Source organism: Desmodus rotundus, chromosome 11 (genome assembly GCF_022682495.2).
Source record: "Desmodus rotundus isolate HL8 chromosome 11, HLdesRot8A.1, whole genome shotgun sequence".
Lineage (NCBI taxonomy): Eukaryota > Metazoa > Chordata > Mammalia > Chiroptera > Phyllostomidae > Desmodus > Desmodus rotundus.
This window is the reverse complement of record NC_071397.1, coordinates 15887764-15908500: the sequence shown is the minus strand read 5'-3', so window position 1 is coordinate 15908500 and position 20737 is coordinate 15887764. Positions and strand designations below refer to the sequence as shown.

At 46.3% G+C, this 20737-nt stretch overlaps 1 protein-coding gene and 1 long non-coding RNA gene across 7 annotated transcripts in view; both read right to left on the bottom strand.

The window, feature by feature from the left end:
* Positions 1-5815, bottom strand: part of LOC112302487 (uncharacterized) — a 281060-nt gene extending 275245 nt beyond the window's left edge. For both annotated transcript variants that reach the window (XR_008425615.1, XR_008425616.1), the window contains exon 1: positions 5628-5815. This is a non-coding gene — a long non-coding RNA (uncharacterized lncRNA). The remainder of the gene's footprint in view (positions 1-5627) is intronic.
* A 3002-nt stretch (positions 5816-8817) lies between these two features.
* Positions 8818-20737, bottom strand: part of TFAP2B (transcription factor AP-2 beta) — a 29124-nt gene continuing 17204 nt past the window's right edge. For 4 of the 5 annotated variants that reach the window (XM_024557743.4, XM_053913875.1, XM_053913877.1 and 1 more), the window contains 4 exons: positions 20321-20540; positions 18553-18671; positions 16278-16419; positions 8818-13379 (listed from right to left, as the gene is read on the bottom strand). In XM_024557743.4, the coding sequence (XP_024413511.1) occupies positions 13079-13379; positions 16278-16419; positions 18553-18671; positions 20321-20540 (782 nt within the window). In that variant the 3' untranslated portion in view covers positions 8818-13078. The remainder of the gene's footprint in view (positions 13380-16277; positions 16420-18552; positions 18672-20320; positions 20541-20737) is intronic. The other variant, XR_008425539.2, reaches the window with a different exon arrangement.

Genomic DNA, 20737 nt, shown 5'->3' with positions numbered 1-20737 from the left:
AGTTCATCATCACCAAGCCATAAACATTAAAGGAACTTATCTAAGAAAAAGAACATAAAAAATATGAACAGTAAAATGACAACAAACTCACAACTATCAACAAATGAACCTAAAAAAAAAAAGAAAGAAAGAAAAACAACGAAAACAAAAACTAAGCAAACAACTAGAACAGGAACAGAATCAGAGAAATGGACATCACATGGAGGGTTTTCAGTGGGGAGGGGGAAGGGAGGATGGGGGAAAAAGGTACAGGGAAGAAGAAGCATAATTGGTAGGCATTAAATAGATGGGGAGAGGTCAAAAATAGTATAGGAAACAGAGAACTCAAAGAACTTATATGTACAACCCACGGACATGAACCAAGGTGGGGAGATACTGGAGGGCTGGGGGTGCAGGGTGAAGTGGGGATAAATGGAGAAAAATTGGGAAAACTGTAATAGCATAATCAATAAAATATACTTAAAAAAAGAAAATGATGGAGTTCTTTATTTTATTATCCTGACCTTCTAATCCCAGCTAAGTTGGAGGAATAATTTTCACCCTATTATAATTAATGCCCAAAATTTTGATGCCCAAAAGTACTTATTTTGCCCTGACTGGTGTGGCTCAGTTAGTTGGGCATTGTCCCGCAAAGCGAAAGGTAGTCAGTTTGATTCCCAGTCAGGGCACATGCCTGGGTTGTGGGTTCAGTACCCAGTAGGGGCATCTACGAGAGGCAACCAATGGATATTTCTCTCTGGCACCAATGTTTCTCTCCCTCCCTTTCTCCCTCCCTCCCCTGTCTCTAAAATAATTAATTAATTAATTAATTAGTTTTTAGAAAATATTCATTGTAATGGATCTCCTTTTAAAAATACTGTGCTTCAGTCCCATAGCATCAGGAGTTTTTAAGGCCTCTTCTTAAAACTAATGAAAGCCTGTAGAAAAATATTTGACACTAATACCTAGAATAAAAACCAAAGCCCTAAGCTCTTTTGTAGAGGAAAGAGCACTCTGGAACTGAAGTTCTCATTGCAGTTCTTCCAGGAGCTATATGCGTAAGGTTGAACAAGCCATTCTCTGGCACCTGTAAAATGAAGTAGTCAGGTTGATGATGTTAAAAGAGCATTTTCCATATTAACATTCTGGTCTATGTTAAATTCAACATATTGACAATTTCCAAATGCATTCAAGGCAGACAGAAAATATCCCGAGGTAAGAATAAGCCAAGCCTCCCCCTAACGCTTTCAACCTTTGTTTGCAGATTCCGATATTGAAAACCACTTGAAGTGTGATCTCCACCACCACCTTTGGATAGGGCCTTTAATGTGTCACTCTAAGTCTCTCAGGGCCAAGGCAGCACTATCCTGACCAAGTTCTAAAGAATCCTGCGAGATTTTTTACATATATAATACATACTTACATTTGTCATATATATACTTACTACTTTTTATGAGCATAGGAAGCCTGTATGGACTTTATTGGTCCCTACAGAATTTTTCCTGCACAGGTTTTGCCCATCTAAATGAAGAGCCATGGCTCAGTTCTCTGCATAAACAACGCTGTGCACGGGTAAAACAAAGGGGCTGCTAGGTGGCCGCAACATACAAAAGTGGCTCTCGTTACTGCTTCAGGTCTCGTCATACTTATTCGAGGACTATACATCAATGAATAAAAGGGACATATGAATAGAACGACCAGACTGCTCAGTCCTACAGACAGTTATACCTTCAGGCCCCTCATCCATGGATCCAACAAGTGTATTTAATTCGACCGTACACTTACAGACCCAACAGAGCCTGAAAAAAATTCGTGACCACTCTTGCCTTGTAAACTCAAACAAAGGTCCTGCTGGGGTGACACAGACTCGTCTCCTGATCCCGGGATATTTCATGGGCCCTTCTCTCATATTAACAGGATGGTGGATATTACCTGCAGGATCCCTAAGCCCTTTCCTATATGCCGTTTGTGGCCAGGTGCTTAAGGATCCGAAAACTTGTCCAAAACCAGTTGGATAGAAAAGGAATTTAACATGCATTTGATCAGCACCACAAATTAGATTATTAAACCAACCCAGGGTATGAGTGATGGCAGGTCCAAAGGAGAATTAAAATCACCAAAATCTTCCTCATAGCTGAAAAGGACCACAAAGGACCTAACTGATTGTAAGATTAGAAATTACATTTTAAATTTCCCATCTGGAGGCATGTTTGTTTCTTGCTGTGTAAGTTTGCTCCTGAGTTCTTCAATGGTCGGTTTTGAAAGGAGGAGACTGACTGAAACAAATGCCTCTATCTTAGGACTTAAAAAAAAAATCACTGAAAACAATGTAGGATATAAATGTCTGTGCCCACAGCCAAGATAAAAAATGCAAAGTCTGGGCCACCTTGCCTTTAATTTTCTAACTGCTGTTTTGTAAGGCTGTGTCATGCTTCTCAGTTCAAACACGCTTTGGCTCTTTATTATTCATGGACCTTTTTCTCAGTCAGTGGTGTTGAATAATAAAACAGCCCAGGATCAAATGGGCCAATTCTCCACGCCTGACACCAACTGCTACTGTTCGCTGGGCTCTGCCAAGCGTTGCCTCTGATAATGAGTGGGATTTGGTTAAACAGTAAATTAATGAATAATGAAATATCCAGGTTGATCAGTTAGAGAGCACGCTTGCTTTGCCCTGGGCTAAACGCTTGGGGCAGAAATTACTCTCAAACGGCACTTGCCTGGCTGCTGGTCTGGATAACTATTTTACAGCCTATTGCTTGACAGAATGCTGGGGAGGGGGGAATCAGTGGGGGAGAGAAAAAGAAGGACAGAGTTATTAACAGGAAAAAAAGAAAGAAAGAATAACCTAGTTATCACCTTGTAGGTTTCTAAACTGCATATGTAAGAACAAAGTCACAAATACGATCTAGAGCAGTTAGGATTCCAAAATTTCTAACACATGTTTAACATCAAGGAGAAATGATGAATGAAAACAGTCTTCTGCCTGTGCCTATGCACACATGTGATTAAATGTAGGACAATTCAACTGCAAACTCATGTTCCCACATAGATGTTAGGGTGACGACATGCAGGGAAGCATCGGGTCCAGTTGACAGGAAAACACTACTCTCAATTCCAAGTTTCGTTCTCTGGTTCTTAGACACGCCCCTTCCGCAAATTTGAGGAGATCAAAAATAGGACGGGTTTTCCAAATCATCATCGCAATTGAGATTCCAAGTGATAGATATATATGTAGACATGGACATCTATAGTGTTCCACTTTTTCAACTTTAACATCACCCAAGAGTTTTAAATTGTTATGTAGTTTCGCGCACATATAGTTTGGCTCATTTAAGATCAGATGATGTCCTCTACAAGAAGCAAGCTTTAGATCATAAAAAATCCACAACAAAGTACCATGAGGGCAACATATACTAACAAAACGTGTTGTTTCACTCTTGACATTTATTCTGGAGACACGTTTCTCTAAAATGGTTAACTCTGGACTACCTACTTCTTTCAGAACTTCAAATGGTATCAGGATTGGTGGGTTTCACAGTTTTATGCACTGGAACCTGAAATATTTTTCAATAAATTGATTAACGTGTGGCGAGTCTTTGTGTTTTTCAAGTTGTTTGGGACTCGTTTGATTTTAGTTTGTTCTTAGGTGGAAGAGAGAGAGAGAAGAGCCTTTACAAAAGTGGGGGGAGAGTGAGAACGTATTCAGGCACCGAATGTAACAGTTCTCAGGGCTGGAAGTAAACGCAACAAGGCTGAGTGAGGTAGACAATACCTTCTGTTCCTGGTATACAGGTGGCAACTGATAGGAGTCTAAAAAATCTGCCCGCAATCTAATAAGGAAAGGAGCAAATGAAGGACCTGTAGCTTCAGCGCCCAGGATTCCCACCCAGTGTTCCCCAGGGCCTACGAAGCAGCAAGGCCGAGTGCCTGTGGTTCCCTCGGTTTCACTGTGCAAAACAGTGCCCTAGACAAAGTTTTTACCTCTCCACACTGGCACCCAAACCGCTCTCCCGCAGGAAAAAATAGAAAACTCTAATTGTCTTTATTACTTTCAGACATTGGCCACCAGACACAGATGTTCACTATTGAGGATTAAAGGAAGGGGAAAAGGTCACAGGGACCCAGATCAGCTTGATCCTTCTTTGGATTATTTGGCCCCTTTGTCTTGAGTGGCCCTTATCTTTGAAGAAGAAAATAATATTTAGATTGAACATAGAAGTGAATAAATCCCTGTGGGTCCATGTTTTTGGTTAGGGCTCCTGCCTGGGAAACCACCATAAGAAAAGGGAACTGTGCTCTGCCTCAAATCTTGGAGGTTTCCTATCTTTAAGAATCTCTGGCCAAAATAATTCTATCTTGAAAGCAAGAGTGCTAATATCCAAGAAATGAAAAAAATCTTTTCTTCCTTCCTTAACACATAGGACTCTCACGACAAAGAAAATTCAGGAGTAAATATTGTTTTGTTGTGGTGTGTTGGGGTGCTCCTGTATGGTGATAGTGTGTGTAGGTGTGTAAACAGCTCTAACTACAACCCCTGCTGAAAAAGGTATCTCAGCTACTTTCCTGGTAGAATCATTTACCTACAAGGGTAACATATACACAAAATTCATCCTGGTCCAAGATTGATACTGACATCAAAATTAGTGCTGGCACTTTTGGAGGGGAGGGTGCAGGATGAGGGGTGGCTGGCTAATAGGTCACTGAGCTTTGATTTGGTTTTATGCTTGTTTTCTGTGTACTGATTGGGATGTCCCCAACCATTCAGTACCACCCTTCCTCCCCTTTCCAAGCCTAGAAGTGTCGGCGGTTTAGCAGAAAAAAAATCCACCTCTGTGTATAAACTATCAAAAATCTTATTTCCTTGGAATCTTGGATTACAGTCACACTCACTTTGCCCACTTGAACAGCCACAAGTCTTTACTCGTAATTGGGTGTTTCCCAGCTGCCTGTCTCTAATTGCACATCCTGATGCAGAGTTCTGGAGCTTAGAACTAACTGGGCTGACCTGACCTGACCCTCTACCTCGAGCTGCATATGCGGGTCTGATTTGGGTCCTAGTTTCCACCCCTGAAAGACTTGCAAGCCCAGTCCGTCAAGCACCCCTTCCCACATCTCCGTAACCCCACTGCTCACATGCCTCCTTTTCTCCAGCCATTTGATAAACGTGCAAGTCAGAACATTTGGCTGTGCCATAGGACAGACTCTGACCTCCCCAAAATATCCTACCCACATATGTCATGGCCATGCCCCCCTCCCAGTTAAGTGCATTGGCTAATGACGTCTGACAGCCACATCCTTGAAATGCTTGCTAATATCTCGGTGAGCAGGCACGTCCAGGACGTTAACTGGTGGTCGAGTCACAGATGACTGCCAGAGCTGCCCTCTGTGCTGCCTGGGCACGTCACGCTTTGCTAAGTCTACTGGCTATTATGCTGCTTTATTTATTTATTTTTTTTAAGAACATTTTTATGCAGAGGCCTCTCCTGGCAGCAGGTGTAACCCCTTTTTGGGTTTGGACCCCTCTGGCCAGAGTTACCGCTCCAGAAGGCTGCAGCCCTTGGATGAGAAGAAAAAGGTGGGGGGCACAAGTAGGGTGGGCAGGAACCAATAGATTTCAAACAAGTAGCAAAAAGTCGCAGCCTGACCTTGCTAGCTTCTGACCAGCGTGGAACGTGCTGAACTTGTGTGGCAAAACTGCTCCTTCATTCTCAGCATAAACAGCTTGCCCACGTGGCAGTAGTTTGCAACTCCATGCCTTGACCCCAGAGCTCAAAGCAGAAACCCTGGGGGGAGGGTAGGAGGAGCCCCGGGCCGTCTCCGCGGCTAGGATGGGCCGCCGGGCGCCGAGGCGCGTGCGCGCGCCCGCTCGTTGAACCCTGCCCCGCCACCCCGAGAGCGCGCCCGAACGCGGGCCGCGGCTCCGCGTGCGCGTGCTCCGCGCCGGCTGGGGCGCGCTCGTCGTGGTGCGCTCCCAGACGCTGCTCCAGGGTACGAGTGTCACCGCGCGCAGCCGTCACCGCGGTGTAATCGGTAGCTGCGTTTGGAAAACGTGGGGCGAAGGCGGTGGGAGTGCGCTAACCTGCGACCTGGAGGAGGGGGCAAGGAGGGTCTCGAGCGGAGAAAGTGGGCCCGGGGAGACGTTTCACTGACCTCATCCTAAGAAAGCTTTGAGGTTGTTTATGAGGCCTGTTTTTAAAGTAGTGGCTGCCAGGGAAATGAAAAAGGAGTTCACCCCAAGCTATGGAGAAAGCATAATTGCAAGAATGCTGTGTCGGACGATACACAAATCAACGCGAAGATTATGATGGAAAATATGGACAACGTGAGTTTGCGATAGAAACAAGGAAACAAAGTCAAGAAGGAAAAATGAGTTTTCTCTTCTGACTTCGCCCCACCCCCTCGCCTCGCAGTTCCTCCCTTCCCCAGGAGCCCACGATTTCAGCAGGGAAGCTGGGGACGGGTGAGCACTCCCTGTACACTGGTCGGTCCGCCGGGGTCTTCCCTAAGTTAAATGAGACTCATTGGAGTGCGAAGGAATACATGTAAATAAACAACTTGGAAGATTTATTGGAAGGAGTTCAGTTTTATAGGACTGTATTTATAGAGCCAGGGCTGGCTCACTTATAAATAGATTAATGGGAAGCTAAAATTAATGGACTTGTGAGCTGCACGTTTAATTTCTGAGGTTTCAACATGACAGACAACCGCCCTCGAAGTCCGAGCTTGGAAGGCAGATTGTGTCGGGGAGTCGAGAGGCCCCTCGAGAAGGTACAGGTCCCTTTGGGCCGGCATTTCTTTGGTGGCTCTAAGCTCAACTTGCCCGGGATCCCTAGGAAGAGACCCCACGGGGCTGTTATTTGCAAATGAAGAAAAAGAATGTGGCCTCATAAAGAAATAATAGGGACTTCCTCCTAGCATTGTTTTTAATCAGGGCCCTTAAGCTGCTAATACTGGCGTGCGGGCTTCTGGAGCACTGTAAACCCGCTCACCGGAGCCAGGCAGGGGAGGCAGCAAGGCCTCCTCCAAGGTCACCTAGTGTCCTCGTGCTGGGCCCGTGGTCAGGGTCCATGGCCTAGCTGTTCCAGCTGCGGCTCTTTCTTCACGCCCTCCGCAGCCTGGTAAGACAGTAACAAAGAGGCTGAGGAGCTGTGACAGGCAGCCCAGGGCCATTTTGTTAGCCAAGGCTGTCTCAGGCTTTCCTGCCCCTTTCCCATTTGTTCCTTTCAGCTCTTTTCTCCCGTTCCCCCCCCGCCCCGCCGCCTCCACATTCACGCCCTTCAGGACTTTGAGTTTTACCTAGTAATGGTGATTGTCTCAGATCCTCTGCTTGTCCAGCGGTGGTGGGAAGGGGGCAATCTGTAAGTTACCTGTGGGGTAACAGATGGATGGCAGGTCTGTTTCTCCAGAGCTAGAACTAACCGTTCTGTAGAAAAATCTGCCATAGGACATGGAAATTACTCACCACCCCTGTGTATAATCCTAGTGGTAACCAAACCCTCACCACTCTCCAAAGAGCAAATGAAAAGGACACTCAATGTAATGCAGTTGAGCCAGAGACAAATACTTACGCCTATTTTCTTTCTACATAAATGGATTAAATGCCCTCTTAATTACACCTCCCTTGGATTTCTTTCCTTTCTCCTACTTGCTTTCCTTTTGGGGGAGGTGAGGGGACTTTTCTTTGATTCAATCACTTATAGTTCTAGCCATGATTTGCGCATCCTTTTTAATTAATAAGGAAGCCATGAAATGGGAAGTCTCACATAAAGCAAATACACTGTCCCTTCTGTATTTCCCAACAGGGAAGTCCAATTGGGCATGATTACCTGAAAAACAGAAAATTGATATAGAAGGCACATTATTAAGTAACTGTGCATCAACAATATGTTAGGTACTCTCATAATCTGGGGTTATCAAGATTTAACTTTGCCGATTACCCTCAAATGGATATACATATTGCTGTTTCTGCTTTTTATAAACTAGCTAATGTTGATGTTGGAAAGGACCTAAGGAGGCCCACATTTTATAGATAATGACCTTGAGTTACAAAAAGAAAGAATGACTCGTCCAAACTGTGTAACATCTTGGACAACTTTATTTTCCTAGCCTCGGGGAAGACACCCAAGCCTTGGGATGAAATACAGATTGAGATGTTTGATCACAGCAGCCCATTAACCCAAATGAGAAAAGCTCTGGCTTCTTCTATAAGCAGCCTCTGAACCAACCTCCTGAGACAGCTATGCCTTTCCTCTTCTGGGTCAAGGGAGCTTTCCCTCATTTGCTTATGGAGGGCCTTGCACTGCTGGTGAGGTCAGGGTTGGGTTCACTCCTGAAGTGAGCCAGTTGGCTCCTCCAGATTCCAAGGTTTGGAGTGCAGCATCTCTCACGAACCATCTCCTTTAAGGACCCCTGTGCCAGAACACTATAGTACCAGCAGTGGGGAGGGGAGAATCATCTTTGGCTTGTATCCAGAACCCTTTAGTTACTGGGACATGTAACTAAATTTACTTACTGGGAAGTAAATTTGATGCCTCATTTCTTAAAAGGGCAAAATAGAACAAGTGATAAACATGAGCTTTTATTGTGAATCTGGTTAGAAATAGAGTCTGGAATTTTTTTTTTAATTTTTAAAAACACCTCCTAGTGAAAACAAAAGTGTCCACTTTTCTGAGAAGCAAAATTTATTGTATTTATTATGTAACAAAAACATTGCCTATGCTTTGATGAGAGGGAACAAAAAGAAAAAACTTCTTGGCTATGGTTGTTTTTTTCTGTTTGTAGAATTAAACAATATCCATATATCCATATTCAAGAAACGGAAGATGAAAACGCAACAAAAACACAACGATCTTTTATTTATGTAAATCAGATCAACACTGGACAATAAACCAATTTCTACCCATTACCGTAACAGTTTGTCTATAAAGAACAGAAAAATTCAGATAGCATTCTATCTAGGGTCAAGCGTTTTTTGTTTTTTTTTTTTACCACCCATTCACAGAGGTATAGATTCACAGATAAATAATCCCAAACTACTTGCGCGCCATATTTACACATTCCCATTAAATTAAGCATAAATAAATATATACAAACTTAACATGGACACCTTCCAGACCTCTTCTCCTGAAGAGTCAATAGATTGATATTTCTTGATTGTGTGGTGAAACAATGTTACTGAACTAGAGACCAACTCAACAGAGGAGTCAATTTTGGCATTTAAAGAATAGTTTTCATTCCACTTTAAAAAAAAAAAGAATTTTGATATTTTTCTTCTTTCTTTTTCCCCCCGACAATTTCACAGACATTGGCACAGGAGGGAAAAACACAGTTTGGATTCTTGAGGCAACATCAGATGGTTTAGGTTATTTCCTTTCCATATAACGCACTGTGCATACAGCATATCAGATGTGATGACAAATTCTCTATAAACACTCTAAGTAGGAATGTGTTGCCCTTTTAAGTAAGGCTTTGTACCGGAGGAACAGTGTGTAGGTAAGTTCAGGGTTTCAGGGGTTTCCATTCGACCAAAGTTTTCTTAGGATGTGAAATAATTACTTAAGAGACAGTGTTTTCCTCGGCCAAAGAAAATAAGAGCCCAGTCTTTGAGAAACCTCCTAGGTTCTTTATGTGGGGGTGGAGAAAGCTAAGGATGTGGAACCTGACAGGAGGAGAGAAAATGCAAGTAAATTGGGGCAAGGCAGGGGTGGGTACCTTCCCAGTTTGGGGGAGAAGTTCAAGATCACTTTGATATAGAATCCTCGCCCAGCAGCGCCTTTTGGGGTGGGGGCTCCCCCTGAGGCACACAGTTCCTGTAGGAAGAGGCGGTGGTGGGCACAGCATGGTCAGAAGACCTGTAGAGCCTCCAAAGGAACTTGCGAAGTGGGATGTGTGAGGGCAGCGCTGCCACATCCTGACTTCTTTCTATCTTAGCCATTTTGGTTTGGGACCGAGCATTTGGGAGGGGGCACCAGGCCTTCTAAATTGTCTAAAAAATGGAGGGTGGAGGGAGAGTGGCAGTTCACCTGCTTGGTTTGAAAACGAAGCTCAAAAAGGCTTGCTTTAAATGTTTCCCTTGATTTAAAAGGCAAACTCTTGCGTTAATCCTACTATTTATTGATTTATGGGCCCAAGGAAACCAAATCTTTTAATAACTCAATTATGACATAAACATAGCGGGCCTGGCTAACGAAAGCAATGGGGGGGGGGGTCTCACATAGAAGGAGAAGTGAGGGAAGGCGAGGAGGCAGTGGGCTGCCGCCACTGGGGTTGTGGTGGGGCGGCGGAGACCTGCGCTCAACTCCACTTCTCTGGGTAGAGTGGGTGGGGGCGCACAAATGCATGGCGAAGGGCCACGGAAGTCTGCATAGCCAAGGTGGACCATTCCTATCCCATCACCTGCCTTTAGGAGCCTGAGGATGGAGAGAGTTTTCGTCCTGGCAAAGCCGGGGGAAGCTTCCGGTTCTCTGGACATTTCTAGGGCACTTGCCCTCCTGGAGCAGGCGCCCCGGGGTGGCCGCTGGTAGTAAAGGGCCTGGGCAGCGCTGAGACCCCTCTCCGCCTGCAGCCCTTGGGGCGCCGCCCCATTACCTACTGGAGAATGGGGCTATCTCGGTCGCCTTAGTTAGCCCTTAAGATCAGACCGAGAGCAGCAAAGGCCCACGAGGCCCGCGGCCCCTGCAGCGGCTGATTCTATGTCCTCAACACGACTGGGCGCGAGTGGCCCCCACGCTCTCAGGACCTGCACAGTAAGAGCAAGGCGCGTCCATCGCGTCCCTCGCACGTCACACGCGTGGGGCGCGTTGCCCTGCAAGGAAAGGAGACGATGGTTTTCAGTGTGGTTTCTCCTGGCCTTTCGCAATCAGAATACATCTAATGCAAACGGCCAGGCCCTCCGACTAAGGCGCAGGCTTCTCAGCTGGAGAGATGGAGTGTCTACACTCTCCGTAAGGTCTACTTCCCGACCTTGGTACTCCTTCGACTCTTCTAGGACTAAGCCTCCCAAAGGAGCTGGCGGTAAACAGGCAGAGATGAGACACTAACCTATGCTTTGGCCCACCTGGTGACCTGAAACCAGCTCCCTAACTCCCTCCCCCATAAAACTGTCAGCGCAAAGCTCTCACCAGGTTCCTCAACCCAACCCACCACTCCACCCTCCCCCTGCCCCTGCCCACGCACCTAGGCCAAGACCCATCTGGGTGGCAGAACTGAAAGTCCCAGAGGGTCTTCCCTGTAAACCCTGTTGAACAGATATCTGGATCTTTGCATCAAGGGGTGTTGCAAAGGCCCTAACGTCTACTTTGTATAAAGAGGTGCCTGTATGGATACTAAATTTAGAGACTAGCTCACCCACCCCTCACCTGGGGATTTCCCACTGCTTTTGGGAGGGCGGAGACAATGGGTTTCAGATCTTATTTCATGATAAGGCTCAGGTGAAGCCTGAGAAAGGAACAGGGCTGCCAGAAGTGAGAAATATTAAATGCATGAAACTTTGCCCACTGGGAATAGTCCCAGTGCATGCAGACAGTAAATTCAAAGCTGAAATACATCTTCTTTCACTTTGCATTATTTTACCATTATATGCCAAAACAAGTGCACGTCGGGGGGTGGGGCGAAACGCCTCATTCATATAGCATCTTGAAAGAAAGCAATTTTTGCTGAGACACAGAAGCTTGCACGCCCCTTCTCCCCATGACCACTCCCAAAGCTGCTCATTTGCCCGCCAAAACAGCAATCGCCAAAGAGCCCAAGGAAATAGAATCCATTTTAATGGCAAGGTAATATTGTTAAAATATTGAACTCCAAGAACCCTTATTCTTCTTCCCTAAAATTCATTTTGCAGCCCACCCTGTCCCCCAGAATTTCGTGTTGAGGTATCTGTTAGCAACTAGACTCAAAGCTGCTTCAATCTCTTATCGGCCACTTCTAAATTATTCCCTTTGAGCTTCTTTAAAGAAGTGCACCTGCAGAATGCTGACACACAGGCTTTGATTAAAAAGGGATCGGATTTTTTTTTTCTCTGTACCTTATAGTTTGTGTAGGAAGCCCCAGTCCTCTTTGAAGAAGCTCATAAACCATGCGGGCAAAGCTTTGGAAAACAGAAGAGAATTGAAATGGTACATACCCCTCCGAAGGAATTACATACTAATCAACGTATTCATTTTTTTTTTACTATTATTCTTAAAATTGGTAGATGACACAAATATTATAACAAATGCAAGGTTCTCTGTATGCCGATGCTGGCAAGGCTGGGAACTAGTAACATTTCTGAAAGGAACTGGTGATGAGTCTGAATCAACTTATTGGTCCGGATTTTCCGCAGCTGCGGAGGCCTTTGCTTGGCAGCGCCACCAAAAGCTGCAGCCACCGCCCGCATCTCCGTGGGCCTCCTGCCGCGCCCGCCCGCGCCCTCCCGCAGTCTGCGAAGGGTCGGGCGGGGGCGGGGGCGGGGAGGGGGAGCTGGGCGCCGGCGAGTTTAAAACGCCGGCGGGGCGGGGACCCAGGCGACTGAAACAAAACGCAAAAGGGCTAATAACCACACTCGCGTTCATCCCGGAAGGTTTCCGTGACAGCTCGAGGAAGGGAAGGCAATGGAGTAGAAAAGGGTACTTGGAAGAGGAGCGGGGTGAGGGGAAAGGGCGGGGACTGCGAGACAGTATCCTAAAAAAATATTAAAAATTAAAAAGTTCGTGCGTCTCAGTCAACCAGCTGTCGAAGCACTGACACCAACAGTTCTCCGATTTTCTCCCAATAAGTTAGCGTTTTCTCCTGGTTAGTCTTATGTTTATTTTCCAAAGGGGGGAAAAATCATGGTTTTCTTTTATTATCAGTATTACTAAGCTCGGAAGAACCGAAGTGGAAAATCCGGACGGTTGTCTCCAAGTGTATCTTGAAATAGACACTGGGAACCGATACTGTTGCTCCGTTGTGCGCCTCAGTTTTTAAGTTACTTAGCTTTTTTTGTTTGTTTGTTTTAGTTTTGATTGTATGTGTATTCTACCTAATATAATTCTTCCAAAGCCAATCCAATATTTTAAAGCTAATTTTTTTTCTGTTTTCCTTTTGTATTTAAAACATTTTTTTTCCTTTTAAACATTTTTCATTTCCTGTGTTTCTCCTCCTTGTCGCCAGTTTTACTACCTGGGCCTTCCCCAGACGTGTGCCTGTTAGTGGTGGTGTTGTTCAAGAACATCTTGTCCATGCCTTTGAGCGCCTCGGTGAGATAGTTCTGCAGGGCCGTGAGCGCGGCGCAAATGGCCGGGGCGCCGAAGCCGTGCGTGATGAGGCTGAAGTGCGTGAGGCAGCTCTGGATCCCCGGCTCCAGGATCGGGCTGGGCCGGCTGTTGCCTATGGGCGTCCGGTCCTGCGCCAGCAGATCTGTAAATTCTTTACAAAGTTGCCTGCAGAGGGGTGGGAGAGGAACACACACACACAAAAATCACCCTTCGTGTCCTTGTCATTGGCATTAGAGAGGAGAGGCTCACACAAGCCCAGAGGCGGCCGCTCACCGTAGAGCCGAAGAGCGAGGCTAATGTGAGCGATTCCGCTCTGTTTCCTTTGCCAGCGCTCGCCCTTCCAGAGCAGCTGGGGCTGGAAGGAAAGCAAGCGGGGGTGGGGGCACTACGCACCCCTCGCTTCCCAAAGTCTAGCAGCCTCCACCCCCCACAGTCGAGTCTTTTTTCCTCCATTCCAGGACCGTATAACTGTGCTTTGGGAAATCCGCTAGGCTTTGGCGATTGATTTTGAATATTCAGTTAATTTTTAGCTCTACCCTGGCAATTCATTTAAAAGCCCTTTCTCCTCCTCTCCCTTGCCTTTCCTGGTGATCAGGCTCAAAAAGCCTTGAAAGATTTAGGCCCCTCGGCCACAAGCCTGTCCCTAACACAGAAGCAGATTGCTGGAGCCTTGCATGGCCCAGGGCAAGCAACTGTTTATTGCAGAAGAGAATGCTGATTCCATTCAAAGCAAAAATCTGTTTACCTGCAGTATTTGGGAAGGGAGGCATTCCCCTCCCCCCCTTTTTTCTTTCAAGTGTAGGTGACTGAAAATCTTTGTACAACAGAATTGTTGTCAATATAAAAGGATTCCTACATTGTTTAAATAAAACCTAAAGGTAGATGGTTAAGACACAGGGGAGGGTAGATTTTTATTTGTTTAAGGTTTTTTATTTCCTCAAGGCACCTACCATTTAGAGGAATCTCCCAGCCTTAGAAATCCTGTGGGCCTAACTATGGATTGAGCTTATTTGAGAAAGTTTTAATATAAGAGGTGGACAGGAGGATTTTAGCCCTGAAGGTACAATGGCTTCACTTTGCTGGCAGTCAGAGGCATGGCATCCCAAAAGCCACAGCCTTGTACCGATTGGCGGGCTCATCCCATCAGCCTGCCTCCAATCAGTGGTGGGTGGCGAGAAAAGAAAAAACTACCGAAGTCCAGTCACAGGCCCCCTTGGGATAACCTGACACCTGGTAACACCTGGCCTGGCCAACAGGTAACAGGCACAGGCACCTGGAGGCCAAAGTGAGTGACCTTCAGGCATCCTTTCCCACGAGATTACCACCAGGAAGAGGAATGGCTAGCTTAGAGAACACCTCCTCCCCCACCCCCAGGTGCAGCAGCTGAAAGATTTTTGGTTTTAAGGCTGGTGCGTAGAGAACACTAACAAGCATCCTCTCTCTACCCTCTTTCCACTGGTGTCTCCACTCAAAATGCACACATATATCCTCACACCCAGGAAGAAACTGGTACCTAAAGAGGGTGCTTCCCAAGGCGGAGGTACCTCAGAATCACCTGTGGGGTTCACATGTACACATCCGGGCCTCCCCGTCCACTGATTCCAATTTGGGAGGCTTGGGTCTAGGTTCACAAGTAAATATCTTGAAAAAGCTCCCCAGATGATTCTGGGGCTCACCCCAGGTTAAGAAGCGCTGGCCTAAGAGAAGCCAGAGGCTTCAAGGGTGAAAGTTACAAGCATTCCTTAGGGAAATGACAGAGTCATTTGTGGAATTCTGTCATCTAGTTTATACAGTTTGGTTTTATTCCCCCCCCCCCAAGTACCTTTACCTTTTTATAAGGCACCGACTGGTCCCCCACCACCAGACACCAGGGTGGGGAGCAGGAAGGCAATTTACTGACAAAGACCTATTATAGTGCGAGTGTTACATCAGAGGAAAACCTTGTAAAAACAGGATGGGTGCCAGGTTTTGATCGTTGGAAGAGATGGTTAAAGTCTTTGCTTGAGTTTGTACTCATTACCGAAGTGCCAAAAAGGAAATTCTGAACTGGGGAGAACAAACGCTTAGAGTCAAACATTTTAAATCTTCAAAGCCCAAACCAGGGTCTGTAAGCAATTAAAGTTCTGGGACATTAATATTTTTTGACCCTGCGGAAAGGGGCAATCAAATTCCAATCACGTCTCAAAAACATCTGGACAAATTTGAGCAAATGATTTTTCAGCCTTCCATATATTTCTTTAAATTACGCTGTCAACGGAACAAACCGCGTCCTCCAGCACTAAATAAATGAGCGCCGCTGTTTGGGCCGCGCCTGCGAGAGAAACGTGCGGGCGCACGCAGCGCCGCCCACTGCAGGCCTTCGCCAGCCATAAAACACCAACAATATGACACGGAAGCCAAAGACAGGAGTAAATCAAATAAATAGAAAACCCACTGTAAAAGTTCAAATGAGCTCTAGACCTAAATTTAGCCAGAGATTTACTATTTTCCCCTCTGGAGTTGTAGTAAATTTTATGTCTGTGGAAGATGCCAAACTGCAACGTTGGAAAGAGAGTAATTAGAGCTGCGGGTAGGGATGGGCACACGTGGGTGACATAAAGACACTCGAGTGAGCACACGTGGCTGTGTGGTGGTAACGCGGAGAGGAGAAACCCAGGCAGAAATATGCACGTAGATGTCCATGGAATAACTTGAACAGGGACCCACCCGGAAAAGATCTGCCTGACATCCCCAGGGTTGGGGAAGAGAACTCTAAATACTCTGAATTCAAATTCGTAAAGCCATCCTCCTCCAGAAACTTGGGAAAGAGGAGACAGAGACAAACCCACAGCCCACAATCAACTGGCCTGGGAGGAGGTGGGCTGGGGGGAGCTCGGGGGAGGGACAGCGGGCTGAGAGGGAGGGCTTCTTAGCCAGCAATAGACAGGTTGCCAACCAATGCTACTTCTACCGCTGAGCACTTTCTCTGCCCAAAAAAGGAGGTCGTCTGCACTGCCCTGCCCTCCGCCTCCTCCCAATCCAGGTGAGTCAGCAGGGTAGAAGTCAGGGACTCTCGACACTCACTTGGTGGCCAGCAGCATATTCTTTCGGGAGTGCAGGTCACTGGGGTCCGTGTGCTGCCGGTTCAAATACTCAGAAACAGCTTTGGCAGGAAACTCTGTTTCGCAGATGTACCCAAAATCCCGAGCTAAGTGAACGGCTTCTCCTGAAAAAATAAAAGAAAATAAAAAGCAGCAGAGGTAATACTCAGCACTCAGTCCCTCGTCATTCCTGGGCAGGAGAGAGGCTCTCTGGTCAATTGTTATTATTTACAGAGGTGTGACAGATGCCTGAAATAAAAATGATTCTCAGGCTATAGTTGAAGTTGATAGAAGAAACTTTGCCCCTGTGTCTCTTTCCACGCTCTCCCTGATCACCCTTTCAGCCAAGTCCTAGTTAGACATTCCCTGGGTAGCTTCAGGTCTCCCACACCCCATGCCTTGCCTTAGGGTAACTGGATGGATATAGTCAGGACCCACCTTACAAACTGCACCTGGACACTGGGCTAGATATTCAAGCCGGATACCACTTTTTTGGTATCATCGGTTATACCATTTTAAATAAATGTAAAAGTCTTCCTATCTTTTGTATCTTCCTGTAATTGTATTAGAGGAAAATATCTTATTAATAACTAATATGTTCAAACAAAACTTTGTATGTATAGATGTCTACATATATTAAAGATTATGTGTGAAATGTATATGGAATGAGTATTTCTAACCAGCAGTGACATATTTATTTTTCCTTGCCTGTTACCAGCTAGTTAGTTTTCAGGTTTCTTCTCTCCAGAGTTCCCTGTTCTCATCCTCCTACTTAAGGACTTTCCACTGCACAAAGGTGACATGGCAGCAAAAGAAAACTTAGATATCTGAGAGATTCCTCAGCTTATGTGGAAGCCTCTCTCACATAGGCACTATTACCCTTTAAAGCACAGCCTCAGGGATTCCAGGGAAGACCCCAAACATGAAAAATATGTTGAATTATCCCATAGCCACACTATTTTTAAGGACCACACATCTCACTTTAAATCATCATTATGGCAGTAACGACAAAAGACTTCAGCCATGGTGCTTAGAATGATTCATAAAACTGAAAACTGCCAACAAAATATTGGAATTTCAGTTTCCTCCCTTCTCTATCCAAATCCTTGTCTTGGGCTGAGATTACCTTGACTGCTTTTCAAAATAGGGATTGTGATATTACCAGTTCCCTGAAGGGTGAAAAGTTAACCCCCCAGGCTGAGAGTCGACTACTAATAAGTGTGGTATGGATATTTGGTGACGGTTGCCCCTGGAGAGGAAGTTTGGGCCAGGCAACTTTGCCTTAGAGCTGGCGAAATGCAGTGCCTGTAAATGTGATGACTTTATGGTTGCTGCTTAAATATTCCGATAGCTCTTCCTCCAAAAACCAGCTACCCAGAAGAGTGTCATAATACCTCACCCACAAAAATAGAAGGAAAAAACCTACATGTTAGACTCTGGAGATAATTCTACAACTTCCTCCATTAAGACTGTCTGGCTGTATTTCCTATCCTTTCCCCACCCCACAAATTCAAAAGCAGATCCCCTTGGTCTAGACGGTGCAGAAAGGCCCTCTTTATTACATACCATAAATATCACCCCCAACCTCAGAAGGATGAGCAAATCATAATGTGTTTGTTATAACTATGCCCCTTTAATTCACAACTGATGAATCTACATTGAAGATCATACATGACTCCCTCCATGTTCCTTCACCTCCCGCCCAATCTTCTAGGCATCATGGGCCTTACTAAATTGTATTTCAATAACAATAAATCCCTCTTAATCAATCAGCAGGATATAGGGCTCTGGGAGTGACAGGAATTTCAAAGTAACCATTAGGGGTTATGAATGTAATAATAGTTTCATAAATAGACAATGTGTTTTCCACGACTGATGCAGAGGTAAAATGTGGGCAGGAGAAGGGGTATACCATAGATTGCTGTTCACAGAATTACTCTTGCAAGAGTTCAGAGGTTATTTCAGACACTCTGTCCTGTACCTGGCCACAGAGGTGACCCCTGCACTGGCTTGGAGGCTGGACCTGAGTACTCTTCACAGCGTAGGGACCTTCATACACTCCCTTGGCCTCTCTACAATTGCTGGCTTCCTCTAAGTAAAAAGACCTTTGAACTTCTCTCACACAGTCACTTGACATCCACTCACAAGGGCACAACAATTGCAATGATTTCCAGTTAATCATGAAATGTGTAAAATGTCAGTCTTCAGCTGACAGTTAAGCTCAGCTGCTTCGTGAAATGGCCACACGTCTTGCTTACCTTCCACCAGGGAGGTGAGTAACGTGACATTTGCTGCTTTGCGCCTGCCCGCGGGTAAATTCAAACCGATTTTTTCTAGCCTTTCTCGCAAAGATCTCCCCCCATTTTTCGATTTGGCTCTGAAATTGCAAGAATTAACATTCTGATTAACCTCGGAGTGTTCCTGAAACAAAGTTTAGGCTTAGCAATCTAAAGCCCAGTGGAGCTTGAAGAGGTTTTAACTTGAGGTTAGCACATTTCCTCCCCGCCCCCTTCCTTTTGGTTATTTGCTGAGAGTTTGCTGAGGTTTGCTTAATTTCTGCAATACAGGGCATTTAAAAAATTGAGTGCTTTCTCTTTTTTTTTAATCTCGTGAGAAAAATGATAGCAGATGGGAATAATTACGGTGTAGGTTGTGGGTCTAGAGAAGGTAGAAGTTACACATGCACACACCCCAGCTCTTTCCTTGTCGTGCAGCCAGTTAGGTGAGCAGAAACTGGGCGAGCACAACCGTGCGGAAAAGAGGAAAGAACTGGGTGGTTTGGAGACTAGAAGGCACCAGCTGAAACAGGTGGGCTTTGCAAGGAAGGGGTCAGGAGTCGCTATAAAATGGAGTCGGGTTAAAAGGGAAAGGAAGACTGAAACATGAAACTAATGATGATGGTAATCATAACTGTAAAACTAACACTTTAGGGAGTTTAGTTATGTGATAAGCACTTTATATTATCTCACTTAATCTCATAGCAAGTTTTATACACACACGCTCAAGGCCTGGGGGTGATTGAAAGAAACTTCCACACTCTGGGGCTCAAAGGACGCACTTGAAAAGCTGAACCGAAATGGAGCACAGCTAGAAGATTCAAAGAGAGCAAAGCCTGTGGATCATACCCTTACTGCCTCCCAAGGCTCTCCCTGTAGGCGCTGAGGTCGGGGCAAAAATACCAGAAAAGAACCAATGACTGGGCCCTCTCTTGCTGTACTGTTCAGAGAGCCACTTTTAGGATTGAAAGGGATTTTCAATGCCTGATTAGATGGACCTAGAAAAGTCCATCTCATACAATGTCACCTTCATCTCAGGGACATTAACAAAGGGTTCAGGCGTTGGCAGGGACTTCTGGGGCATCTTTGAATCCTAAGATAAAAGCCATCCACCTCCTCCATTTTCCACAAGTACTGTATGGATTGTCTGCCTCCAATATTGGGGAGCATCTTAATGGTCCCAAGGGATAACTATTAATACTTCTAAAGTGGTATCATTGTTTTTGTTGGTGATAGTACTATTGAAGAAAGGAGGTCCCAAGTCTAGCTAGGACAGTGTTTTCCAAACTGTGGAGTGCAGTGCATTAGGGGGCTGTGACCGGCTCAGCCTCCAACTACAATTTAATCAAAATAGAGAGATTAATCAAGTACACTGCAAAGGGTTCCTCCGTGAAACCTTGGTTTCAGGTAAGGGCGCGTAGCTTCTAGGTCACTCAGGAGAGAAGGCCCTGGAAGTGTCCCGGGGATAGCAGGGCGCTGCCGCCGGGCCGGGCCCGGAGACGGGAAGCGGGAAGGCCCGCACCCCGCAGCGCCGGGGGCGAGCGAGGGAGCACGCGCGCGGCGCGGGGCTGCGCGCCGGGGTCGGAGGCCGGCGGTGGCGCGCCGGGCCCGGAGCGCGCAGCAGCCGCGACTCCCCGCGCGCTCCGCGCGGCGGCCGCCCAGTTGCTAGGCAACCGCGTCCGGCGTCCAGGCGGCTTCTGCGCGAGCCCGCTCCAACCACCCCATAAAAACTAGGTTGGGGGAGCTTTACCTTCTGAGGACGCCGCCGAGGAGAGACGCATTGAGGCATTCGGGGGGCGAAAGCCGTCTTTGAACTTCCCCCACCGTTACTTTGTACTTTGAAGTTGAACTGAGCAGAGACAAGCGGCCGGGGACTGAGCAGAACACCTCACCGGTGTTGACAGACATGCCTCCCAGGAAGCCATCTTTGTTCATCATGAGAGAAGTCACCGATTTGGGAGGAACCGGAACTAGGGAGAAAAAAAAAAATGCCATAAAGGTGACCGGGTTTCGATTCTGGTGACCGGCTGACAGAACGTGTCGGTGCGTGAGCAGGGACCGCAGGCCACAGGCCCGGCGCTAAGTGGAAAGAAAGCTGGAGGAGGAAGTGTTTGTGCCAGCGGTGCTGCGGTGCGTTCAGAGCACTGCGTCCAAACCAACGGAAAAG